Source organism: Diplotaxodon limnothrissa, linkage group LG16 (assembly GCF_057381915.1).
Source record: "Diplotaxodon limnothrissa isolate DT_005_m linkage group LG16, D_limnothrissa_male_GT1.1, whole genome shotgun sequence".
Classification (NCBI taxonomy): domain Eukaryota; kingdom Metazoa; phylum Chordata; class Actinopteri; order Cichliformes; family Cichlidae; genus Diplotaxodon; species Diplotaxodon limnothrissa.
The window spans coordinates 25,085,018-25,111,754 of record NC_140611.1 but is presented as its reverse complement, the minus strand read 5'-3'; the positions used below and the strand labels follow the sequence as shown (position 1 = coordinate 25,111,754).

Here is a 26,737-nt window from a genome sequence, read left to right as displayed (position 1 = left end):
AAAAAGCATTTTCCATGAAAACTGTCACTGCTGTTACCTTCCTTATGGGTAACATTAGACCCCTGAGATAATAATTTTACATCCACTGAAATTTGGTACAGGTACAGGTTAAGATATAAAGAATGGCATTGTCACTCGTTTTAAGTGTTCTTTATATGCTTTCATTTGATTTTATTGCTAATAAATGGCTTTGCAAATATCATACATTGACGCTTTGAACAAACGCTTTGAAATAATAAAATATTATCTTATGATTTTTGCATTATCATTGCATTATTCTAAATAATAATTAATAGAAGCCCCCCAAATTTGCATAATGAGTAAGATAACACCAGTGACGAAAAGGTGGCACGTGGGGTAAATGTACAAAAGAAATATTTTTTTAAAAATCATTAGGTTGTCTTTTTTTTTTTTTTTTTTTTTGCTGTTAAAACTATGGCCATACAACTAACCTAAATATTTTCCAAGCCAAGCTCTGTTAATTTACTTTACCGACTTTTACCAATTGTTATATTACTTAATTAAACTAGAAAACGCTTAACTTTATCATTGTCATAGCTGCTACTGCTATAGTTTAGCGACAGTACTTAGGTAGAACTTATGCTCAACCTCACAAAAAAAACACATAAAAAAAACAAGTGAACCAAAGGTTTCCTACAAGACCAAGCTCAAACTACACCTACAATAAAGTTACACACAACAATTAGCGATTATTTGCGTTGTAAACTAAGTATATATACCCGACGAGCCACCTAGCTTACCTTGTTCTCTCCCTTCTATAGTGTATGGGTTGACAAAACAGGTAACCAAGGTAACTATCATCTTCTCAGTCATTGGTTAATTTAACAACGCGTACCTCTTCGGGAACGCCCCCGTATTCGCTTTGCAACCAATCAGGAGTGCACATCGGTTTCCCACATTCCCGCTGACGTCATGCACGCTCGCATTGCCTGGGACTGCTGTTGGAGGCGAGGAGCAGCCGAGGGGTCGTCTTCTTCACTCGATTGTGGACGCGAGTTTCATTCTTCCACATGCATGGGACTAAAAGGCAGGACTTTACAGATGAAGTTACACGTTCCAATGTAGATCCAAGCCGCAGCTCAGCCAGCACAACTACAATCCTCCCAAGGTATGGAAATGTTTCTCTTTTCTTTTCTTTGCAAACTGCTAAATAATTGGAGCGAAAACGCAGGGAGAAATGAAAGCATCTGTGCGCAGAGCAGGCAGGAGGGTATGGGCTGCTTTCTTGAAGTCGGAAAGTGAAAAGAGAGTGGTTGCTTTTTTTTTCAGTCTGTGCATGCGGCATAAGACAAGCTTCTTTTGGCTTCCTCTCAGCGGGGAAGAATCTAATACTACCCTAATCTGTTTCTTGTGACCAAATCATCGCAAACAACGCACACCTTTGAGGGACCTTCACGCGCTGTTTTTGATGCCATGCCTAACCGTTGGGGTGAAAACTTGGCCGGCTAATGTAAATGCACGGAAACTGCTCCGGGGTTAGTTTTCCTCTTGTAGAAAAACTCACTTTAGTGTGGCAATGCCCTTGAAAACGTGTTGCTAAGTAGTGCAGGAAAAGGCAGGTGAGCTTAGAGTGTGGGAATCTTTGGAATGCGAGGTCGCCCAGGGGCGGAGATCCAAACTCTGCTCCTATTAGATTGGCGTACCTTTTACCCTCAGGTTGAACTAGCTACGTTCAAGCTACGCCATATTTAATGACTTCTATTTTGCATTTTAACGAGGGTAGTTTCTTTTTTAACGGTAACCGTGACTCTACGTTGTCATCGTTTTGCACCGTGCAAGATCAACCTATCTTTGTGGCAGGGGTAGTCTGAAACAGTAATTCAGACCGGGGATTTGATTCATTCCCAGGCCACCTTGTTCATGCGATCCTCACCAAACTGCTGTCTTTGAAGGCTTTTTACTGGTTACAAACTGAGTGCTTGCTCTTTAGGGTATCATATGGGCAGTGGTAGAAGGAATACTCAGGTACTGTTACAAATGTGCCTCTACTGCAAAGTGTATCTTTAGGTGTTACAAAAACACTTTAAAGTGTTCTTGTCAAAAACAACTCTTTGTATTAGTTTTTAACGGCTTATATTTGTCTTCTTTATCAGTAGCATTTATTCATAAGGGAAAACCACCATATTCACAACAGTCTCATAAAATCACGTCAGTCAAACAAATGACTCGGGATATAATTTAGAATTAAGATAACAAAATAAAAAATTGGCAGAATCAAATATATAAGCTCTATGTTTCTATTTCCAAAGAAATCACATCATGAAGTGATTACTTTGTTATTAAAAAGGAAATCTGTAGCCAATACTATACAAGCATAACAGACACAAGCATGCACATGCTTGTTTGTCTTTCTGTCTGTCTTTGTACACAAAATGAAAAAAGGAGAGGGAAACCAGTGAGTGCAGACCCACAGAGGTGGGGGTGAAACCGTGTAGGTGTAAATGTAAGCAGACAAAGGGTTTTAGAGTTGAAGGCGGGAAAACTCTGGATTCCCAGAATCTTTAAAATGAAGCTTTTGTGCCAACTTTGCCAAGGTCGAAATACTCAAGCTGGGATGTGCCGCACATTAGTGAAAAGAGAAATGAGTGATTCTAATGTGAAACAGCAATGAGTGGCTGCACTAAGAAATGATGAGGATTTTAGAGAGTCTGTGAAGCAGATGAATAGTAAAGGGAAAAAAAGAAAAACACATTTACTTTTATATATATATATATATATATATATTCTATTTTTAATTGTTCTTAATTGTCATAGCTTGCTTTTGAAAGTACCTGCGTGCACAGTCCAAAACATGGACATTAGGTTAATGGCAGTTTCTAAATTGTCTCTCTGTGTTAGCCCTGTGATGGACTGGTGACCTGTACGTGGTCTACCCCACTTCTCAGCCTATGACAGCTGGCATCAGCTCCAGCTCTTCCCCCAACTCTGAATTGCACAAGTGGTTAAAATGGATGGACAAGTACCCCCACAGATGACTTGCGGGAGTAGTTGCAATTCACTAGCACCATCACTGGTTATGGCTATGTAGACTTAAAACTTACCAGAGCAGTTTTCTCACATGGCAGGCAACCTGAATGTTTTGCCTGGGGACATCAATTCAGAAGCAAAATGTAGGGTTAGCTAAATGTTGACATGATTATCTTTACTAATAGCCAGTCACTCACAAGTCAAGCTAAATGCACTAAAATTGACAGTTACCTTAGATAATGCCTTTGTTCATCTAAACTGTTAGATTCCTTCCCACAGTAATCGACTTTTCCCTCACTTTGATATCCGCTGCACCACGAACCATCTTAGATTTTAATAGCAGAATTCGATTTGTGCCGAAGCCATGAATGAATGTAATTTGATGGTGGACACCTGCGCTACTGCTCCAGAAACTTCACCACAAGCAAACCAAAGCAACAACTTCACAATGCAATTCTGCAGCAAGGTCACCAACTGCTCATTCACTGTGAGTGGACCATTAAATATTGTAACAACAAATACCCGTATGTTGTGTCTGTTGTGGTGTGTATGTGTGTTGACAAGTGAGTATGATATTGGCCTCTTGTGTGAATACGTTACTTATTTCACAGCATTTAGCTTCTTCCAGGGCAATGACCTTTTTCTTTTTAATTGTCTTTGTCTTTGCTGACTGTTCGTTTTGCTGGGCAACTTTAATGTTATTTTTATTAGTGCAGAAGTAGGAACCACCCTAGCAAAAAATTAGGTTGGCTGTGTAAAAGTATAGAAAAAATAGAATGCAAATATTTATTATTACCTAAATCTTCACTTTCTTTGAATGAAAATAGCCCAGCAACAACATATCAAAGGTTGATACAAAGACATTTTACGTAGTAACCCAACTTTTTTGATAAACAAGTCTTTATGTTACTTTTTTTTTTTTTAAACAATGCGTTGGATCCTGCAAGGAAACTCCCTGCAATAGTGTGCTGAATTAGTAGAGGTGGGACTCACCTGGCTCCCCATGATATGATATTATCACAATACTTCACTCATGATACAAGGTCATTTTTTCCAACTGCAAATTATGTCCTTAAAATTAAGCTTTGTCAGCATCTGCATCTGTTTTATCCAGTAAGATAAAGTTATCTCACTTAAGTTATTATGGTGCAAAATGAAACTGTAAAGCATAAACAATACTGTCACTTTATCTGCCATAAATGTTGCCATCTGTGATTGAATGGAGCCTAGTTCTCACATAAATGCAGTCTGTTTCTGATACAACAATTAAATATGATAAATCACCAAAGCAGAGTGTGTCCAGTGTTGGATTTACAGTTGAGCTAAGTTTCCTCGGCTAACATTAACATTAGTGGTGCGTGAGATGAGTGCTCTTGTTCATGGTATTCCCAGAGTACTATAATTTATTTAGTAAAATACTGATATTTGGTGTTCTTGTATTGATAAAATATCACATATCTTTGCTGATTACTTGTCCATTGTCATTGGGTTCTTACTGGCTCTTCTTTAAAAGTCACCATGTTGCGTCTATCTTGCCTTTAGCACTATGACAGCTGGGATAGGCTCCAGCCTCCCTATGACCCTGAATTGGATAAGCAGTTAAGGGGGAAAGGGAACCTACAACCATGTGCATTTCATTCACATTTGTGTTGAAATTCCCAAGAGTAAAGATTATCTCAAGCAACATAACGGCCTTCGCGCAGTCCTTGGCATACTTAATAACTTGAACTAAATGCCCCTAAAATCCAAGTTTGTTGAAAATCATTCCAAGGGGAGTAGTTTTTTTGTTTTGTTTTTTTTTGTTGTTGTTATTGTAGTTCCCTTGTGTCTGTTTAAGTCTTGGTAAAACCAACGCAGGGAAAGATAAAAGACTGCAGAAGCAGTCATTCATTTTGTTATGATGGATATCCACTAAAGGTCAAGTCTCATACAAAGATGCTAGGAGCCATGCTTCAAGTCTCTTGTTTTTTGCCACACTGCTTAGAAAGGTTATCTGCATGCATCACCAATGTGACAATAGTGCAAGTTTATTTCAACAGTGGAAATGCATATGGCAACTAATAACACACACTTTCACTCTCAAAGACAAACACACACACATAAAGGAGGGCTCTCTAGGTTACTCCCCTCGTGGTTCACATTACTGCACTAGTCACACACTGCCACACAGCTGACAACCATTGAAGGAGGTTTACTGTAGATTTGAAACAACAGTACGATTTTGGTTTGTAGAGTCAGTCTCCTTCTGTTTGTTTATTTGTTGCAGGTTTTTTTTTTCTTTGCTCTAAGCAGTGACACTGCTTCAGGCACAGAGAGAGAGGTTTTAGCCGATCCAACCTACAGCGAGTTAGGCGTCATTTTCATTTGTTATGCTTCCCACTGTTTATCACTATTTGCAGTGCGGATTTATAATGCATTTTCATAACTATCTGTTCCGTGGTTGTTTTTCATTAGGAAAAACCAGACTCTGAAGTAGACGAAGCACAGCCAGGCTCGCAAAGGATCGTTTGTGTGTTGGTGTCATTGTTTGAGCCAGTCTTCATGGTGACTTTTTTTAATGGATCCTGACAACAGCTGAATAGTTTAGTGCCCTTTGGCGAGCCTCTACTCCTTGTATTTTTTTCACCCCTTATTTCTGGCCCAACATCAAGGCGTAATCCTTAACCCCTATGTTTCATGTCAGATTTGCTTTTTTTCTACTACGATCAAAAAGCAGCCCCACACACACACAATCACACTCCATTTTAAGACGGGGAAAATGTTTCCATTCGCTGCCTTGTAGCCCATGTGGAACCAAAATGGTTATTTTTCCTTATGTCTGCATGCCTGTATTCAAATAAAGTGCTGAAGTATGAACGTCTTCACATAGCCAGTCAAGAGAAGGTCAGCATCCGTTATGTATAATTCAGTCAAGCACTCTTTAGGAAAAGTTTTTACTGAATAGCGGTGTGCATTTTTTGTCGTATTTACTCCCTTACTAACATTTAGTATAATATTGGTGTATTCATAACATTTGATGATTTTTAGTTTACAAAGTCAAAGTTATGATTGACTGTTAGTGTTTACGTTACGTTTAAAACACTTTCACTAGATGTAGAGTCTTCAAAAGTGTGATTGATGTTCAGATTTTGATTTTTTTTTTTTCCTCTTTGCTTGTGAAGTTTCCTCAGCTACTGTGCCAGTGTGGGATGATAATAATAGTTCATTGTGGCAGTGGCAATCAACCAAAGAATGGCTTTTATGCATCCTTTGACACATAATTTATTTTTTTTCCCATCAAATTAACCCAGCAACTTTCTATCCCACATCTACGTGGTTTTCTCCAGAGGCAGTAGATCTCTACTCCCTACTTTCTTCTTTGAGAACAAACCACATGTAGGAAAAAAGGGATTTTCCAGTGTGGAGTGTTGTAGCTGTTCCTTTTTTTTATCACTCAATATGAAAAAATATGCATTCCTATTCTCCAAAAATATGTGAAGATAACAGTGTTGATATGGAAAAGTATTTCAAGGTGTCCTGTCAGTTTTTACTCATATTTTACTCATAATTAGAGAGCTATAATTTATGTATGTGGTTCATTCAGTTTTGTTTTGGCATGCGTGGATAAGCCTTGACATGCGCGGCTGCTAGCTGATTGTTGATCTAACTGGATATGTAGATGGAAAGAGCGCCAGATTTCATGCTTTGGTTGGATCCCGGACAGCTAAAGATAATACAGAACACAAAGCTTGTCAGCGCTTCTAGAGATTAGGTTCACAATAGACTTCGGTCCAGTAAAACAGCCCTCCATTGGCCCGACATGCTGAGTCTGGAAAGGCGGCCCCACATTAGTGTGTATGTGGACAGTTAAGCGGAGAGGCAGAGCTTTTCCCCTCACTGTCGCTTGCTCCACATGCGGCCTTACTACTGGAATCTTTCTCCAAGCTCATTGCTTGAACAATCCAATCTCTTTAAGCCTATCTGGCTGCAGAATTACCTCAACCAGGCACATAATACCTTGTTGAATATTTCAGAGTGCTACTCACATTATCACCCCAGGCAAAAGCTATCACTTCGCAAATCATGAAAGGAGGAGTAATATGAAAGTCCATCTCAGTGGGGTGCTTAACATAACAAGCAGGCACCCCCCCCCCCCCCCCCCCAAAAAAAAAAAAAAAAAAAAACCTTTGTGTAGTCGTAAAAAAAATTTCAAATGCCAGAAAGACGCTGGCTTTTGAGCCAGTTGCCGTACGGCTTTTAATAATTCAACATGCTATGTAGTCTAACCTCTTATTTAAAGGTTTACAGTACTGGACGAGTATTGAAATTGAACCAGCAGACCCTACCTATAAGTGGAAACTGTAATGGTGTGACATTTTCAGTTTGTAACTTAATTGTTTACATAATTTCTCAAACTTTTAAAATCATATTTTAAAGACATGACAGTATTTAAGTTACAAACATAAATTTTGGCTATGTACCTCTTGGTTACTCCTCTTTAAGCTAAAATTGCTTGTTTGTGGCATCAGATGTCATCCCAAAGTGGTATGTGAGTGCTCCTGGTGACTGTATTTAGTCAAAAGGTGAAGGTCGCTCCCCAATGTCACTTTAGTGACCACAAGGGTTATGCATGCTCACAGGGTACAACTGAAAAGTAAACTATCTGCAGGATTTGTCTGCCTCACCTGTTTCCATAAAAAGATTCACTTCCTAAATGTCAAGGCATTTAGAAGACTGCAACAAAGTCAAATTACCTCTGAAAAGGGGAGTTGTTGACACTCGAAATAAACAAATAAATACAGTTCAAGGCAGCACATGACATTTAAAATGGCATTTTATAGTTCCCAATTTTGTGTTTGGTCACGGAGTTGAAAGGCAGATGTTGGCTATATGATATCAAAGCCCATATTGTATCTTTTCTTTCTTTTTTTCTGTCAGAGCAACCTGATATAGTGACAACATCAAAGTGGGCATACCTGACGTCTTAAGCCAAGGGTGCACCCTCTGATTTAACTTAAATGAACTACACACGGCTCTAAAGATTTCTTCTTTTCCTAGCACACAGCTTACTCAGATTATGTGTGCCAAGGAGAAGAGAGATGCTCTAGAATTTCTTAGCTTCAAAGAAAACAAACACAAAAGTTTCTGGTTAATATCTGCAAATTGCTCATGCTGTACTAGAGAAACTGTCACATCTATGCTACCAGCTTACAAATGCAGTCAACCCGTTAAAGGTTTCATTCTCGTCTCAGCAAGAACAGTTTTTTTTGGCACCTGAAGTGCACTTTCCGTTGCTTGCACCAGTAACCCTGAACAATGCCAAGCCCTTTAAGTTTTGGATAGAAGTCATTCCCAGGTGTTCAGAGATAATTTGAGATTTCCTGTTGTTTCCGACAAAAGCCCCAAAATGATGGGAAGAAAACTGCATGCCACAAGAAGGGGAGCATCTTATGTTACCACTGGGATGAGACATGGCTTGTTGTTTAGATCTCTTTAAGTTCCAAAATTGCCCATTTAAGGCAGTGAATTTTTAAAATGTCCCATGGTTAGACATTAAAATATGGACATGCATCAGAACTCAATCATTGATTTAAAATGTTATCTGGTGGTGGTTGGATGAACTGACATTTATTTAAGCAAGGTAATTCTGTCTTGAGCTGTAGTGCTTTGCATATTGGTGCCCTGGCTGTGTGATTGAGATATAATTATAATGGATAATCCTCCCTTTCGAAACCTAGTATGAACATACTTCACGAAATGAAATGATTTTTTTTTTTTTATTCAGTATGACTCAAAATGAGTGACTGAGGCTCTAAACTGAGCACGAAAGTTTTCATATAGACTTGCACAGGACCAGAAGTCTTTTTGCAACCACAGGTACCGCCCCCTGGTGATGTTAAAAACAGTGCAGGTTTATGAGACCTTTGCATTGAGTTTAAGCTTAATTCATACTTCTGGGATGACTCTATATACAGGCCTATGCAAGTACCCAGTGCTGTTGCCAGGATTTATGCTTGTGTGTGGTATGGCTGCGTTGCAGTTTTATTGCCAAAACACTAGCTGCTATTAAGGGTTTCGCTCTTTGTGTCAATCTTTTTTTTTTTTTTTTTTTTAAACAATTTGAAAAATGAAAAATTGGGGCGACTGTGGCTCAGGGGGTTGGGAATCGCATCTGTAACCGGAAGGTTGCCGGTTCGATCCCTGGGCTCTCTGTCCTGGTCGTTGTGTCCCTGGGCAAGACACTTTACCCTACTTGCTTACTGGTGTTGGCCAGAGGGGCCGATGGCGCAATATGGCAGCCTCGCTTCTGTCAGTCTGCCCCAGGGCAGCTGTGGCTACAACTGTAGCTTGCCTCCACCAGTGTATGAATGTGAGAGTGAATGAATAGTGGTATTGTAAAGCGCTTTGGGTGCCTAGAAAAGCGCTGTATAAATCCAATCCATTATTATTAAAAATGGTATCAGGAAATGTGAAGGAGGAAACTACGTTGATTAATTGGTGTTAACATGATGTTTATGTACCTACAGTGATGATTTAACGCAACATTGGGTTGCCCAACGTAATCCTTGGTTCTTGGAAAAACAGAGTGAGATGTTTCACTATGGGAATCGCGTTGTTGTGATCAACTACGGAAGCTCCAATGACACCACGTCTGTCCATAACAGACCTTGTCGAGCCATGCTCAGAGATCCGCCTCCTTATTAAAACATGGCCGACCAGCCCTTTGTTACTCATTGTAAGCAGATTTCTTTGTGCCCAAGCAAGGAGGGAAGTGTTGGTGAAACAAATCACTCTGTTTTCAAGGAGCCAGAGGTTATGTTAAGTAACCCCCTTTTTTTGTTTGTTTGTTTTTTGGTAACTTCGCTTGGTGTTTTCACTGCGGGGAGATGCAGCCCAATCCAGCTAAGCTCCAGCACTGCTCAAGATCTAAGGTTGGACCCTGATGCATTAGATTCCAGCACTGCCTGACCCAGAGATGACTGTGCAACATCCAACTTATAAAAATGCTTAAAAGCCAAAGAGACCTTTGGTTGGGTCATAGGCTGCTTCCATGACTTCAGCATCACTCAAGCCTGACAGGTTTAACCATAAGGCTCTCTTACCTGAGTGCAGCCCATTACACGCCCACAACCTTGGCCTGCTCCCCTGGAGGACGAAGGATGAGATTATTGACTCCTGGGCGTAGAAGGTGAAGTCCTCCATGTCCTCTAGTTTGAGGAGGTTGGAGCATCAACTCCATGCCATCGACACCGGACTCGCTCATGTTTTGATCAAGGAGGCCCTCAAATGATGGGGGGCATGAGCAAAGACTCTTCCTGGATATCACTCGTTGCAGTAGCAGCTCGCAGGCAGTGGTCCTGACTGTTCTTCACTGTTACTCTCAACCTCCTTTCCCATACAAATGATAAATATCAGATGAGGGTCCCTGCCCGAGATGGTGGCACTACATGATGCGGGGAATCGGCAGGATACAACCTCTTTAGCCTTTGATTCTGGCCCTTTGGTGGAGATAAGAGCCATAGCCATGGTTAACATTCATAACATTCATAACTATCACTAGCTGCCGTCAAATCCAAGCTAGTAGCAGCGAAAGCCAGTTCAGCATGTTAGAATAAGAAGGCGGAGCCCTGAGCACAGCGTGACAAGGTCAGTCATGGACAGACGTGGTGTCACTGGAGCTTCCGTAGTTGGTCAAGCCAAGGCGATTCCTATAGTTAAACACTAAGCGAAATTAGAAAAAGAACTATAAATTCCTGTCACTTTCCAGCCCACGACACAATGTCCATCTTCCATACTGTCTGTGGTAGTGAGTAAAAGACTCCAAAAATCCCCCTAAATTTAAAGATGACTGCTAATCAGAGCAGTATCTGAAATGATAGTTAAATTTTGAATGTCCTTACAGTAGAAAAAGGCATTAGAACAGTGTAAGAAGACTGTAACATTAAAGTTTAGTTTCCTTTTATTGCACTAAGGAAAATTGCATTAAAATATATCTATATTTACTTTTCATCGATACCCTGTGATCACTTTAGATATTACAAAACTTCAGACCCACTCTCAGTATTGTCTCACAAATATATACTCTCTCGCCTACATTTTGTTTGTTGGGGTTTCTCACTGTAGTCTACGCATGAAAAATGATGGGGTCATTGATGAGTAGCCTTCCAGCAATGTGTTTCACAAACATGTTAGCAAATCACTGTGAAGACACCACTTGACTCTGCAGCACCATCTGCTCAGCTGTGATGTGGCGTGTGCTGCATGTGCTGCAGGCAGTGGAGAAAGCATTGTAGACAATCAAGCTGGAGCCGCTCTACCAGGGAAATCATGTGATGACAACTTTTACAAAACATCCAAAGTATCTTTTCCTGCATTATCTTGTCAGTTTCTGTGCAACATGTAAACCGATGCAGATCTGTGATGGACTAGGCTGATGATTTGCTAGCTTCAATTATTTCAGTTATTTATTTATTCGAACCTTGTTTTGCTATCAGAGTGCATTTAATTTGAAAGGTATTATTCTTTTCCTTCAATTAAATGTGAATGGAGATCAAAAATCCTGTCAGAATAGCTTCTTCGTGACACAATAAAACAGGTTGTTGGGCACTATTTTCACCCACCTTCCCTCCAGCAGTTATTGGCAGTAGTCACTGAAATATTCAACCTAAGTTGGTGCTGACTTTTTTTTTCTCTCTGCCTGATCTGATTTCTGTACAGTAACCTGTCACCTCAGAACGTAAACATTTTAGTTTAAAAAAAGTACTCATGTGCAGAACAAATCAATCTGTCAAGAGACAATTTTCAAGCTGTAATTCACAGCTTGTGGTAAATACCAGATTGGCATGCAGGTTATTGTAGAACCCCTTAACTGCTTAAACGAATTGTTGCTACTTGACTGTTTCTAGCTTGCATAGAAATATGGCAAAATGTATACTTGTAATACTTATTGTATGCTATCTCTATTCTGTCTCTTGATCTCTGTTTGAAAAAAGTGCAGACTAAAGGTACGTGCTGGGCTAATCTTGGAGTTTATATAACTTTCGGATACCTTTCACTGGCTATCTTGTTATGGTGTACATTTTTAATTGATCACAATAGGAAAAAAAGGAAGTACCATGTAATAGTGGGTCTTTGTGCTTAAACATTCTTTTTACTTTTTCAATAACATTAACTGAACTGTTTCATTTTGAAAGCAGTTGCTTCATTTCTTTATGTTTTGTATGTATATTTGTGCAATTAATAGTGGCAAGACTGAAATTTGAATGGACAGCAGCACATTGTTTCATGACCCCTGCCTGTCAACTCTGAAGCGCAAGGCATTGAGTAGGCAGTGCTGATGCAAATCAGTTATCAGAAAATACACTGCACATCTTTAATGTATCTATGCACATCCCTCTTTAAGTTCATACTTCCCAGCAAACAACAGTTGGAGTTTTTGCTGTTGTTGTTTTTACCAGAGTTCAGAAGTCAGTCTCACTAAATTCAGTCTTTCGGTGTGAGTATTTTATAATTATTGAAGCTTACTGTGTTCACTGAACAATTATTTTAAGCAATGTTTAAAGCCAGAAGACCAGAATATCTTTGGAGCCTAGAGATTGTCTATTAAAACGAAAAGGGAAGTAGTTTGTGTCAATATAAAAGGATTATCTTTTACATCCCAAAGCAGAAGAGCTATTATGATAACTAGAAAATGGCTCTGGTCACTGTCACAGATACATTTCCTAGCTCCTTTAATCATTCTTAATTAAGGTCAGTACAGTTATCTTTTAAAGGACGACATTTCTAAATTGCCCGAAGAATCATGTTGGATGTCCATTGTTCATTCACTCACTATAATTCTTAAACTCTAGCAGATATTGGTAATTGGTGATGTCTGTTAATACTTTTGTGTGCAATCACAGGACTTGCAGTTATTACGGCTTATGTTTTTGTTTTTTTTGTTTTTTTTGGCACATCAGAGTTCTTGATAATGTTTTTGGAAATAAGTTATCTTTAAACTGTGGGTCCATAGTGTAGTAGCAAGTGAAAGGTTGCTGCTTTGATCTCAGCCTGAGACACAAGGGTGAAAGCAGATAATTCCACCATTAGGATTCATGAAACTTGGACTTATTATGAGTGGATGATGATGGTCTCAAAACTTTACCATGTTATTTCAACAAAATCTCTAATTATTATAGTTCTAAAAATATAGGAAAAAAATACTGAAAGTGGTGTTATCAATGCTTGCAGATGGCAATATTTATAAGTGTCATTAAATGAAAGGCATTTTCCATCCCTCTTTTCAAATGAGCTACTGTCATTGATGAAACACTTCCTTATTCGAAGTGTGAATCAAAGTGCCAGCAGTAGCAGCAGCAGCAGCAGCATTATACTGCAATAATAGCGACACGCCATTATGTGTAATGAGACATCATAAGTCAAGTGTAGGCACAAAAGTGGCCTAAGTACTCTTGTGCTTGGGGTACTTTTTCCTCTGGAAATTTTAAATAAAAGTATAACATGACTGCTTAACACTTAGTTTCACAGTAAATAAAGTAAATTGACCTTGTAACTTTCAGGAGGTGCACAATAGTGTTACACAGTAAAACTGAAATATATATTCTTGGGTCTGGATTTTTTGCCAGCTGCATTTTTCAATTTGTTCTTCCTGCCACATGGAGTGCAGCTAGCAAGCGGAGCTAAGAATGCTCGGTTGAGACATTTGTTTACTTTTAGATTGCATCACCAGTTGCTAGTATCTCTTTCGTTTGGTTGTTCTCAGTGGTGTTCTCAGAAAGCTTTCTTGTACATTTACTTTAAATTACTTGGAAATAGTTGAAGTAGCTTCCTTTTTACTTAACTGAGATCGCTGACATGCACTCTTGCTCTCAGACATGCCTGGTAAAGTTAATATCAGCATAATGATCACCTTTCCACCGTGGGAGCTCAGAGCAGCAAGTGCAAGGTACAGTAAACACAAATATCCTTTTTCCGACAGCAGTGGAAAAAGCAAAGATTCTCTTGCCTCATGATAGTTGGGATAGACTCCAGCTCCCCGCAAGCCTGGTAAGGACACGCAGAGGAGAATGGGAGGGTTGAATTTACAATTCATTCCAGTTACAAGTTTATTTGTTTTCTTCTTGTTCATTCAATGTTTAACCAATTGGCCACAAGTTCCATTGAGCAGTTCTTTCAGGGCATCTTGGAAAGATGACCCCTTAGTAAGTAGTTTTAGTAAGTGACCCTAAACGAGGTCTAACAGCGGGATGGTTCATATTATCTTAAAAAGGCATGCAGGCAACAAGCTGTTCTGAAATGGCCTACAAACTCTTACAGCGGAAAACAACCATTAAATGCTGAGTGAGCTTAGTTATTTGCTTGACACATTTCATTGTGGGAGCCAGAACACTGCCAATAACAGTAATGCTGATTTTTCCTTTTCAGTTCACGCCCTTTCGGATGGTCCTGGTATTTCATGACATAAAATCTAAACAGGATAATTTGAATTGATAGTTATTCCAGTCAGCCGTGGGAAAAATGCTTGACACGGCAAATCGAGTGCATAGGGTTGATAAAAGTCACATTGATTAAACACATTTTAACTCGGCTGAGAAATTAGGTTAAATAATGAACATCCGATGCCATGTTTAAATCCCAAGATACATTTGTCCGGTATAGCATACGTTACAAAAGGAATTAGTTTTTTTTTAAGTTTTTTTTTTATATATATTGACTGTTTAGATGATCTACACAACATTGTTATAATTCCCTCTTGGAAAGCATTTCTGCTGAAGTTGTTGTGTTTCTGTTGTAATTGTACGCAGAAAGGCTTTAGGGTGTTAAATGTATTTGTCTAACGACGTGTGACAGAATGAAGCATGTCTGTCTCGCACAGACCCCGATTCTATTTAAGGGATTAGCATGCAATCATCATAATTTATGTCCCCGCATGTCACAACATATTACTGGTGGTGACATGTTGGAAACAGCTGATGAGACTTCAGTTGCGCCTCTCAGCTCTCTGTTAGTTAAGGTATTGAGAGGAAATGATTTTGGGGGTGAATGATCTGTAGGATTTTTGTTTGCAGAAAGTTACTCTTGCGTTTTTATCGCTGCACGGAGCAAACACAGATTATTTGGTGATGCAGTCATCTCTTCAATGCGCTTTTTAAGTAAACGTGTCTTGGATGGTAAAGTGCAGCTCAGGACTTACCCACGTTTCTTTCCCGCCCCCCACTGTGCTGCAATGACTGTGTTCCCTACCTTTATTCATTCACAAGCCCTGCCCTGTGGCCACACATGCTCATATACCTAGACCTCAGGTTATTGCAACATTTCTCGGGGTGAGGTCCAACGTGTGAAGTGGGCATGGGTGCAGCTTCTGAGTGATTTCCTTCCCACACTCTTTGTTGAAAAGTGAAGGAGATGCTCTCAGGCTTTCGTCTCTATTCACCACAGCCTTGTACGTCTAACGTTTTTAATCCTGTATCAACAGAAGGACAGGTATGTGTCTCACTCAAAGGAAACTACATCTTTCTTTTGAGCTTATTCAAGGTAATTATTGACAGAGTGATTGTGTGTGCGCAAGAGTGACTGATTCTGCTTTGGAAAGGAGACATTCCTGTTGGGTGTGTCAATATGAGCAAAGTATTTTTCAGCTGTTGAAAGCAGCAGAAAGTCAAACATCTGGTTGTCTAATAATAACTTTTTTTCTTGTTTTGATCCTGGCACATCCACTATGTGGGGCTCACAAGAAGTTTTCATTATTTTCTTCAAAATGCTATTTTCTTGTGAGCACATTACTAGCAAATCCATGTATTGATGCTTAGATGCATATTCTGTCTGACGTTGGGGTCAGTCAAGGTTCATACAGTTTGATTCAGACCATTTACACATTTGTATTTCTAAATTCCCACATCTGCTCATAGCAAATACTTTGTGAGGATGTCCGCCAGTGTTTCGTAACCATCTGTTGAGTCTAATAGTTTGCTCAGTTAAGAGGTCTAGAAATGGCTTCAGTTTCAGGGCCATACCTAAAAATGAAATGCTGCTGTTGTGAATGAGAGTTTTTTTTTTTTTTTTTTTTTTTTAATTTTTTTTAACTTTCCTCAAAAGTGTTTTTGAACCTCTCTCTGTCTTTGTAGCGTCTGCTGGACATAATTTGATGGTGTTTTGTGCATCAGGAAAGTCAATACACTGTTAAAAAAGAAGCAATTTAGTATTGTGGGTCTTTGGGGATGTTGTTGTACCTGCTGAGATTATTAATGATTAGTGATGGGACTGAATTTCTCCTCACAATAAAAGTCAGTCTAGATAAGCTGGAAGCATTCATGCGTCGCATGGCCCTGACAGCAAACGGTTATTTATTTATTTTTCTTACTTAAAAATATAACTTGAAATACATCAAATGATTTCACTCGTCAGATTGTCCTCTCAACATACGGTAATCAATGCAACTTGGATATGCTCATAACATGGTTTTTGTTTGTTTAACCTTGGTAAACTGTATAATGCATGTGTGATTATGCTGCACTGAGACAACCAGCAATCAGACATACACCACGTTGGTTTGAAAATTACACATCTGACTCTTCATTGTATTTTAGAAAACAAGCTTTCTGTCTAATAACAGGAATATTGGGGGATGATTTGCAACAGGCCTGATTACTTCAAAAAAGATTCACAAATTCAGTGAGGCTAATTGGATCATGAACAAATTAATTAATTATTTTGAGGCATTTGTATTGTGATTTTGGGATCTGCGTCAGACTTATTGCACCCATGTTTCCATTACAGATCTGGGGGTGGGGGGAATCTGACCAGCAGCATGAATGGCATCCAAGCATAAATCTAGCTCCATTTGTTTTCCTGTTAGGAAAAACCACAGATTTTATGTCCTGACAGGCTGGAGTTTGTGCAACCTCCACAAACACAATAATTCGCCATGACGGAGAAAAGTGAAATGCAAGATAAAACTTGTGAGACAGTCCAAGTCACTGCATCACAACCACTCAGACTCACTACTACGTTCTGTAAAAAGTCTTTTATAGGGTGCTGCTCAAAAGGCAAAGTTCTTCATGTGACTTTTTGTCTTCATGTGTCATAATACATTTAAAGTTGTGCATTAACTATCAAACTGTAATTTCCAACAAATATTAAGTATACATTTAGTGAAAAATTCAGCCTGAAAACTGGTCTTTAAGTAGCTCTCGCCTGTGTTTGTGCCATTGATTTTTCCCAGCTGCTTTTAGCTCAGCAAGTCAAGGCAATCAACTGCTGCTTCTTTGAGATTCCCTGCAATTGAAATTCAGGCTAATGTACTATCATTTCTCAGCTCGTCTCCATTTCTGTGCTGAATGTCGGTGATGTGGTGTCACTCAGCCCCCTGGAGAGAAATTTGCTTCCCTGAAAGTCAACAGATAATGGTTCTAATGGGTTTGACGTACAGGACCAATTACAGGAACACCGCGTGTGTTCAGGTGATGGCAATTTATCAACTTTGCAAGTAAAAGGGGCTGAAAAGGAACTTTAAATAAGAAACAATAAGAGGATTTCAGAAAAAAATAGTCTAAAGGAAAACAGTTGCTTTTATTATACTTTTGCAGGGAAAACTAATTTGAATACAGCAGTGCGTGCTCATTTGCCACTTTTTTGGGTGCATCTGTTCAGTTGCTAGTTAATGTAGAAATCTAAGTAGCCAATTACATGGCAGGAGCTAGTTAAAGATGTCAAACCAAGCATCAAAATGGGGAAGAAAATGACTTAAAGTTTACGTCATCATTGTTGGTAGTGGTAGATTGACTGATTTGAGGGTACTACTGTTTTGGTCTAATGGTGTGGGAGATATTTTTTTATTTTTTTTGGCATAGCTCGGCCCACTTATTACCAACTAAATATCACCGAGTATCACCTCAATTTGGTTTAATGAAGTTGAAAATGAGTTCACTGTACTCAAATGGCCTCTACAGCCACCAATAGAGCACCTTTTGGATGTGGTTGAATGGGAAATTCACAGCATGGATGTTCAGCTGCCAAATCTGCAGCAACTGTGTAATGCTATCATGTCAATATGAAACACATTCTCTGAGCAATGCTTCCTGGCAACTGCCATAAAGAATTAAAGCCGTTCTAAAGGCAAACACTGGTTCCACCCAGTTCTAGCAAGGTGTACTTAACAAAGTGGCCAGTGAGTGCATGTATAATGACATCAAGATAAACTCCTCACCACTGTGACTTTGACAGCAGTGCTGGCTTTTTTTTCAGCTACTCCCTCCTTCACCGCTGGATGGAAACGCATATTTGTTCTGGGACAGATTTCACCCAGATTCAATATGCTTCCTATACGCAGTGTGCTTCCTGCCAGGTTTGAACCAGGGATCGTGACAGGTTATTACCGGAGCTGTGATATACATCTGCTTATTTCATTTAATTTTTTTAACTTGTTTTTCATCAGATTGTATAGCAGCAGACAGTTTTAGTACAAGTAGGACAATAAACTGAAAATCCTGCTAATTTATTTGCAGTGTTTTTGTTGACGAGACATCAGACTTTACAGCTTGACAGCTGGCCAACTAGCTACCCAGCAGGGACAGTTACAATAAAGTAGAATCTGCACACTGTTCGCTCAACTTCCACTGCTTCATATCTTGCAGGCAGAGATAATATCTTGTCATCAAATACAAACGTGGCTCGGAGCCTTTTTCCCAGTTTATCCCTATCCCGTAATGCAGTCTCTGAATGTGGAAAAGCCAGAGTCGACAGTCCCTGATCCACACGGACTGCCTTATTCACTGCATAGTCTGTGTGCAACTCAAGATGCTTAATATAGCGACATATCATCTTGCTTACTTTTTACCTAAAGTGCCAATCTACAGACAGACACAGACATTTATGTTCAAATAACACATTATTTTTCTCAAAGGAAACATTTCTTCAGCATCTCTTTTCGATCTTGGGTGGGTCTTTGTTCCTGGCTTTTTAAGGACTACTTCCCAAAACACCCAACGTGCTCTGATTGGCTGGCTAGTTCTTGCTATGTTATGGCGAAAATCAGACATTGATCTCCAAATGAAGTCTCGTCAACAAGTATTACTAGCAAGAAAACAATTCAACTCACCACAGTTTATAGTGTCACAACAAAAGGGTCTGACTACTGGGCCTGAAGATTGATTTATTTCTTTAATTCGGTTAGAAATACAAAAACAAAACCACAAAACATTTCTGCTTGGTGGTTATGTTTGATTAGAGCAAAGTTTGCTTGTTGTTTATTGAGAGACTCGCAGATACATGAATGCCGTAAAACTGTGTATTTATCTACAAACGAGCCTTGGCTTTCACCTCAGTTATTCCAAATATTGTGAGTAGAAGAAAAAACACATCTTCAGAAAAATGTCTGTCATAACCTTAAGTAGGCAGTTATAACCCAAAATGCTTCCTAGCAGAAATATGAGACGGGTAAACATGCAAAACTCTAACAAAGGTTTCCTTCTTCACTCTGACTTCTCAGAGTCACCCTTTTTCTTCTGCACGTCGATTGCTAGTGACAGATAATAGTTTTTCTCCCGCAGCGCTTGTTGGGGAAGGTGTTACTAGACACGGGTGGTTTTCGAGTGATCCAAGGACTGATTAATTCATGACTGTAGATGAAACTGATTGGGGGGGGAATGGAGGGGGGGAAAAGGCTGTATATGAACTTGAAGCTCTGCCTCAGCTTTCTTTATTGCTATCCCCTTTAAAAAAACCCTTCATTTAGGTTTTGACACATTAGAAGAAATAAGTTTTCAAACCCTGTGGCACACTCATTTTCCCTTTATGTCCTTTCAGTATGAACCACATTTAGTTTGGGAAACGGTCACCAGAAGAGGTGTTGTGTAAGAAGCTGAGAGGAGTGGCCAAGTCTGAGGTCAGTAGATCAGATCATGTGATCCAGTGTGTCAGGGTGGGGTCAGACTAAGACTTTTCTTGGCAGACTAGGAGACACTGAGGATTATAATGCTTACAGGGAGATTTAGCTTTGACTAGAAAAGGATGTCTAGTAAAAGAGAGGCTTATTATTCCATGTTGAATAGGTAGAGAAGTCTGACAGTTGATGAAATTCATTTTCAGTTTTCTTTAGTCTTGCTGTCATGCAGGCTGTTTGTATTCTGCTTAGTCAAAGGAAACAATTATAACAGTAATAATTAGACACTGGCTTGCTTCTTTATCTTGACCACAATGAGGTCATCTTTATTCTGGAGGAACTACGCAGTGTGGTCCTTGCGCATTAAACTAATGACAGCCTTGAAATCTGCACAGATTGGGTCTGCCTTCTTGGCTTCTTACCTACTTTTCAGCTTTGTACTTGTTCTTTGAACTGTTTAAGGGCCTGAAATACCCAAGTTTCAACCCACCAGGCTTACAGTGAGGTTTTTCCTCCCTCCCTCGTTTGGAGGGCAATACAAAGAAATGTTGAAGAACCAGTCAGCCATGTGCTTTTAAGGACTGTGGTAGGTTGGCAGCTTCGCTGTCTTCACTTGTATTTCACAGCTGCTGAAAAGTCAACGATAAGCACAGTGAAATCATTGTAGACCAAATATAATGGGGGATTTCAGTGGTAGGCTTCTACACCCATCACAAATTTTCCTTCTTTCTTATGGTGCCTTCAGCAAGGTTTGCTGTACTTCCTGGATGTTGTTTTCTTTGGTTCTCTTTCCTAAAGTCTGCTCTAGTCTGGACAAGTTTAGCCTGCTGAGAAATACTGAGATTATATACACAGATTTTGGTCATATTTTCACTCTTTAGTGTTTTTGTTGGCAAGTCATTTTTTTATTTATTTAGTTTTTTTTTTTAATGGAAGATTGAATGTTAAATCCTGTTTTTATAGAATATACCGTGATAAACATGTCATGTACCGTTATATCTGTCCTGCATAGTTAATTGCAGCCTGTTAATTAAAAGAAAAGCAGAAGAGTTTTCTTTCCATCCTGAATAGGTTGGCAACTTCTGTGAGTTTTCAAAATATGCCCTCAGTCAGTCCTGTCAGTGTTTTCCTCTGTGTGTGAGTGTATGTGTGCAGCAGTCAGGGAGGAGGAGCTCAAATTTTCTAGTTTCCCATTTCTGGCTTTTCTGGGAATAACATGGAATGTCCTGGTTCAAAGGCTGCAGTTGAGGGATGTGGTGGGAGGTAGTGGAGCACTGTGTTGTAAACTGCAAGTGAACAAGCAAAGTACCTTGGTGACTGATCAGAGGATGTATGTAACGTGGTATGCAGGACATTACATATATTACATACTTAACATACTTGGTGTTAGTGAAGCATTAATCTGTAATACCAGAGCTGGCATGTGATTCTTCACATCTCAGAAACATTGAATGTCTCACACTGCCTTGGTGACGCTCTCCCAGAATACCTCTGGATCACATTTCGTCCACATGTTTCGGGACCTGCAAAACTACATGCTTGTAGATTACACCAGCAGTGCAGTATCTCAGTCGTGCATCTTCTGTGTTTATTAGACCCCCTTGCTTTTGGTGTGACACAGCCATCACAGCCTTTAACTGTCTTCTCTGGTGAATCTGGATCCACCTCAAGCAAAGCTCCCTTGACGCTGTCTCCGTCAACAGAAATAATGAGATCATAACTATTTGTTCCACTTTCTCATTTCAGTTCAGAAACACCTTATCACCTTTTTCCAAAGGCCTGCCCTCTCGCATCTCTTGCAACATCTTCAATACATCCAGTAATACAGAGAAAAGTCACCTGTGGACACACATGTTAGGGCAACTTTTGCATTGCTAAGATTGAAATTTGCATTCCATTTTTTGGCCTCACCAAAATCGCTGGCTTTCCTTTTGTTTGTGTTGGATTTTTATATGACTAAATTTCATACATAAATCATTATTTAAGTCGTGTGTTGTCTCAAGACCATATGGCATTCATTTGCACTGTCACAGACATAAAACATTGACAGTCCTTTTCTTGTTTGGGCCATATGGCATGTGTGGGTGTATGTTTGTGCATTGCTGGTGTGGTGCGCCTCCACTTCTCAGCATCGCTTTGCCTGCGTGTGTTCGCACGCGCACGCACCCAGTCCGGTATGTGTGCAAGACTTTTAGCCGAGCGCCTGTGGTGACCAGAGCATTGTGTGTGTGTGTGTGTGTATATGTGTGTGCGTGTGTCCCAGCAGGAGGAATGCCAGCTCCTGAGCAGAGCCCAGTGACGGAGGAGGGGCTTCTGCTGACCATCCGCGACAGTTCAACTGGCCGCAACATGGAGGCTGACAACACCGCCAACAACATCCTGGCCTCCGTCAAAGAGCAGGTAGTGGGTTTCTTCCACTCACACTGTGCTAAAAGCCCCTTTGCTTCATGTTAAATCTCTGATATTACAGCACAGTTACAGCGTTTATGAACCATTATTTTGTATTGGGACATTTCAGAAATGCTACTGTTTACTGTATGCATGGCTTTTTTTCCCCCACTTATTTGTGTCACACAACATGTTAACACTGTAATTGTATAACTTAACGTTGAAAGTGGTCACATCTCAACGTGTGAGATGATGAAAAGATTTTCATTTACAGCCGAATCCTCATCATAGACTTTTATTTGCTTTATTCTATTGTGAAAAAAAGTGAAGTGGAGGAAGCTTGACAAAGAAAGCGATTCATGGTTTATCGCCTGCAGTTATGGCCTGGCTTGTATCAGAGGACAACTAGAAAGATCATCTCTAGCAGGGATTGAGAGCTCGAGTAGAGACGTGCCCTCTGACTCACTCCATTTCCCTTTGTGATTCATCCACGCCCCCTTTGGTTTTTTACACACACTCCTTTTTCTTTCTGGCTTCACTCCAGTCCTTCATACTTCTTGGGAATCCAGCACAGGGCATAATGTGCTACAGAGATTTTGATCATTATTACCGTAAATGTCGGGCTATAAGCCGCTACTTTTTGCACAAGCTTTGAACCCTGCGGCTTTTAGTCAGGTGCGGCTTTTCTATGGATTTTCCATGATTTTTGTCATATCGTAAGACGATTTGTTTTGTGTGTTCCGCTGTTGTACGGCACTACGTTGCCTGGCGGAAGGATCGGGGTTCAAGAGTGGTATGTTAGTCACATGTCCGTCCGCCAGGCAACGTAGTGCCGTACGAAGTAGCGCGAAAAACAAACTTCAAAGTAGCGCTACGCGTTCAGCGGGAGTCGTGGATGATGAGCGGCGATAAACTTGCAAGTTATGCCCAAAAAGCAAGTTATGCCCAACTCCACCGGTGGATTCTGACAGCGTGGAAAAGTGTGAAAACATCCACGATCACCAACGGATTTTGAAGGGCTGGACTGCTGCATGATGGAGAGGAGGACACCGCCACGGCCCTTCTGAGGGTGTTCGACTCTGACACTGACAATGAGGATTTCTTTGGTTTTGAAAGTGACAACGAAGGAGAGAAGAAGAGTGGATGACGAAGCCATCCTGAGCCTGTTTGTATCCGACACTGGAGAAGAGGACTTTGGTGGTTTTAGTGCGTAGGAAGAAGAGAAAGATGGTGGTGAATGACTGACTTTTCTTCTTGTTAAAGCTGTGTCACTGCACCTGAGCCTAAAAGGTAGGCCGAATCTATTGTTCTGGTGTGCTGTAGGTTATTGTTATGTACTACATGTGCAAATATGTACCCATAACTTGTTTTTCAAAATATTAATAAAAGTGATGTCTCCAAACAGCCATCTCTTTCCTGACAATTCCCTTTGTGCATATTCTCTTACATATGATAAGTCAACATTGAAACACCTGCGGCTTTTGGTCAGGTGCGGCTAATGTATGTACAAAACAGGATTTTCCCCTGATTTTAGCTTGTGCGGCTAATATTTAGGTGCGCTTTGTAGTCCGGGAAATACGGTAATAATTTGAATTCCCTTGTGTGAAATCTTGCGTACATTTCCTGAACTACGCTCATGTTGAGCTAAAGTTTGAGAATGATTAATGGTTTTCCTTCATTTTATTATTAAAAAACTTTTTAAAAAAAGGACTGCACAAGTGCTATTAAGACTTGCTGCAGGAAAGTGGGTATTGTTTACATGTGTGAGGAAGGAAGGAAGGAAGGAAAGAAGGAAGGAAGGAAGGAGGGAGCACCTGTCATTGTCACTTCCTTCCTTAGAATAATCCTTGGTGGCTCATCCGGTTGGAGCAGATATCCATGCAGGCGAGCAGGAAGGGCGAGTAGCCTGCCTGAGCTGTTGCTTTTAGAATGACTGGCTGGAGGCATGGCTCGACGGGGATTCCTGCCGAAGAGTCGATACTTTAAAATTATAGTTCTCCTCGGAGTTTATGCAGGACAGAGTTGGAGAAATGAATAAAGGGATGAGTGCGAAGGAAAATGCGTAGAAGGTCAGAGACGAGGGTAGTTAGGGTTTCGGGTTTTTTTCCGTCCTCTACTTATATGTGAGGTTTTCCTGTGATTGTTGAGAGAAACCTTCGAGGGATCGCGCTGTGGATGTAAACATGCATGTTTTGTAGCCATGTTTGTGGTTAGGGCTGAAGCTAAGGAATGAAAGTGCTTGACAGGAGTGTTTGGTAAGTGTTTATTGTGTTAAGGCTGCATCTTTTATTTTTTGTCTTTGTTCTGCTTCTTTATTTAGCAGAGTTTCCTCTCTTTGACTAGTCTCGTTCACTCCTCGTCTTCCCTCCTCTTCGTTCTCCTTGGAAATTTCATTTTGTCATTGCTGTAGTTACAGCTGCACAGCCTTTGCCCAGATGCCCAAAGAAGGAAAGGCTCACCAACATGTTGGTGTTTATTCACTTGGACATGTCGCACTCTCTCTTTCCTTTTAACTACTTGCAAACATCAGCCTCTCTCTCCCTCTCTTTTTCCCCCTTTGCTTTCTTTAGCCTGTAATTTTAGGACTTGGTTGTGTTGCACTGTAGCTCCTGGAGTCCTGTTTGTGCTCTGTGCTTGTTTAATAGCAAGCACCATCTGGATGACACATCCATAATGGTTTATTACAGATCCAGTGTTTAAATGTCAAAGTATTTCTTGCAGCTCGTTCTTATTTGCCTCTGAGAAGCACGCGTGCTGTTTCTCAAGCTTGAGTCAACTCATAGCAAATGAACTGTATTGTTATTCAGTATTAACTTCATAAATTCTCAATCTTCAGACCTATCTTTGAATTAGAATTTAATTTAACCAAAGGGATGATTATTATTTTTATTTATTTATTTTTTAAATCTTTAAATCTGTCTTAGGTCTAATTAAAGCAATGGGGCAGCATTGGCACTCATTCAGACCAGACTAATTATAATTTGGTGTTTTTCATTATTTGATTTGATTTCAGTTCTTTTATTTTTACGTTCACTTCATGTTAATTTAGGTTTGTTTACTGAATGGATAAGCTTGTTTCTGTTGAGTTTTTATTGTTTTAAATCTTTATTTTGCGGTAAGTTTTTAGGATTTTGAGTATTTCTTTTTAATTATAGATGGGTAATTTACATGGGGCAAGATTTGAGGAGTTCAGAACACGGTTAACTATGTAGGCCTCCCAGTCTTAATAATCGAATGTGCCAACACCTCTTCACTCTTGTAATAATAACAAATTTGACCAAATTAAAAGAGACTAAAACTACAGGTCTTTCCCGTATGTATCTATATATATTTGTTCCGCATTATTCAGGCATATCCAGGCAAGTTGCATCTCCTTCGGAAGAATACTCGCTCATCTTCTCAGTAAATTCCAAAGAATTTGGGGTTGGATGCACAGCTGCGTGCTTGTTCAGAGATTCATCTGTAGGTGAGCATCACCTTACTCATTATATAGCTGAACGTGGCTCACGATATTCAGTATGATTATCAAAACATTTGACCTAAATTAATTGAATGCAGTTTAGACGCACAAGTACCTGCTCTGAACAAGCAACATAAGAGGAAATAATATTTGTTTCTACTTTAAACATGTTGTTTGTTTTGTACATTTGAGTTTAATGAATCATTTAGTGCAGACGTTATTCCTGTCACATGACACCGTGAAGGCTCTAACTTCCTGGTTGTCTGGGTAACTTTCTGTGTGGAGTTTGGATGTTCTCCCTGTGCCTCCATGGGTTTCTTCCAGCTACCGCCGGCGTCTTCCCACAGATCAGACATGCTTGTTAGGTTAACTCCTTCTAAAATAGCCATGGATGTGAGGTAGATTAAGTGCTTAAAGTGCATAGAATAAAGTGCTATATGAATGGTTGAATGTGGGTCGCAATCTAAAGCGTTTCGATTGGTCAGAGTGACTAGAAACTGCTATAAAAGGGCCACGAAAGCCCCAGTCCCTTTTTCATTTCAATTTCTATTGGTGAAAGGAAAAAAAAAAAAATAGAAAATTATGGTTTTTGTTCTTCTCCAACTGTATTTTTAACTCGTGTGTATTCGTGAAGAGCATGTGTTTGACATTTAATATTCTGTTTTCTTTCCAGTTGTAATTTTTGTAGCATCAGAACACAATTTGCATTAGTTTTACATAAAGTAGGTTGTAGGGCTGTGCGATATGACCAAAACCTCATATCCCGATATAAAAATTCTATCGTCCGATAACGATATAAATCACAAAAATGTAACCTTTTCTGTAAATTCTGTGAATCTCGACTTGCGGGAAGTGTTTCCAGCTGGGCGTCATGTTGCTGTTTTCTTTGAGAGTATTTATTACAGAGTTCTGCGGGGAAAAGCCGGTTCTAACGTTTGATGCTAAGGTTTATTTTTTAGCACCTGGCGGCTCTTTTTTACGTCTCATCCGTAAACAATCTGCTCTTTCACGTGATTCAGTTTATTTTGAAAAGTCTCAACAGG

General features: G+C 39.8%; 1 protein-coding gene across 2 annotated transcripts in view; it reads left to right on the top strand.

Annotated features, from left to right (window-relative positions):
* The first annotated feature begins 962 nt into the window (after positions 1-962).
* Positions 963-26,737, top strand: part of pkp4 (plakophilin 4) — a 94,123-nt gene continuing 68,348 nt past the window's right edge. The window contains exons 1-2 of one of the 2 annotated variants that reach the window (XM_085374920.1): positions 963-1,129; positions 22,113-22,246. In XM_085374920.1, coding sequence (XP_085231046.1) covers positions 22,118-22,246 — 129 coding nt within the window. In that variant the 5' untranslated portion in view covers positions 963-1,129; positions 22,113-22,117. Of the gene's footprint in view, positions 1,130-22,109; positions 22,247-26,737 lie in introns of both variants that reach the window. The other variant, XM_085374919.1, reaches the window with a different exon arrangement.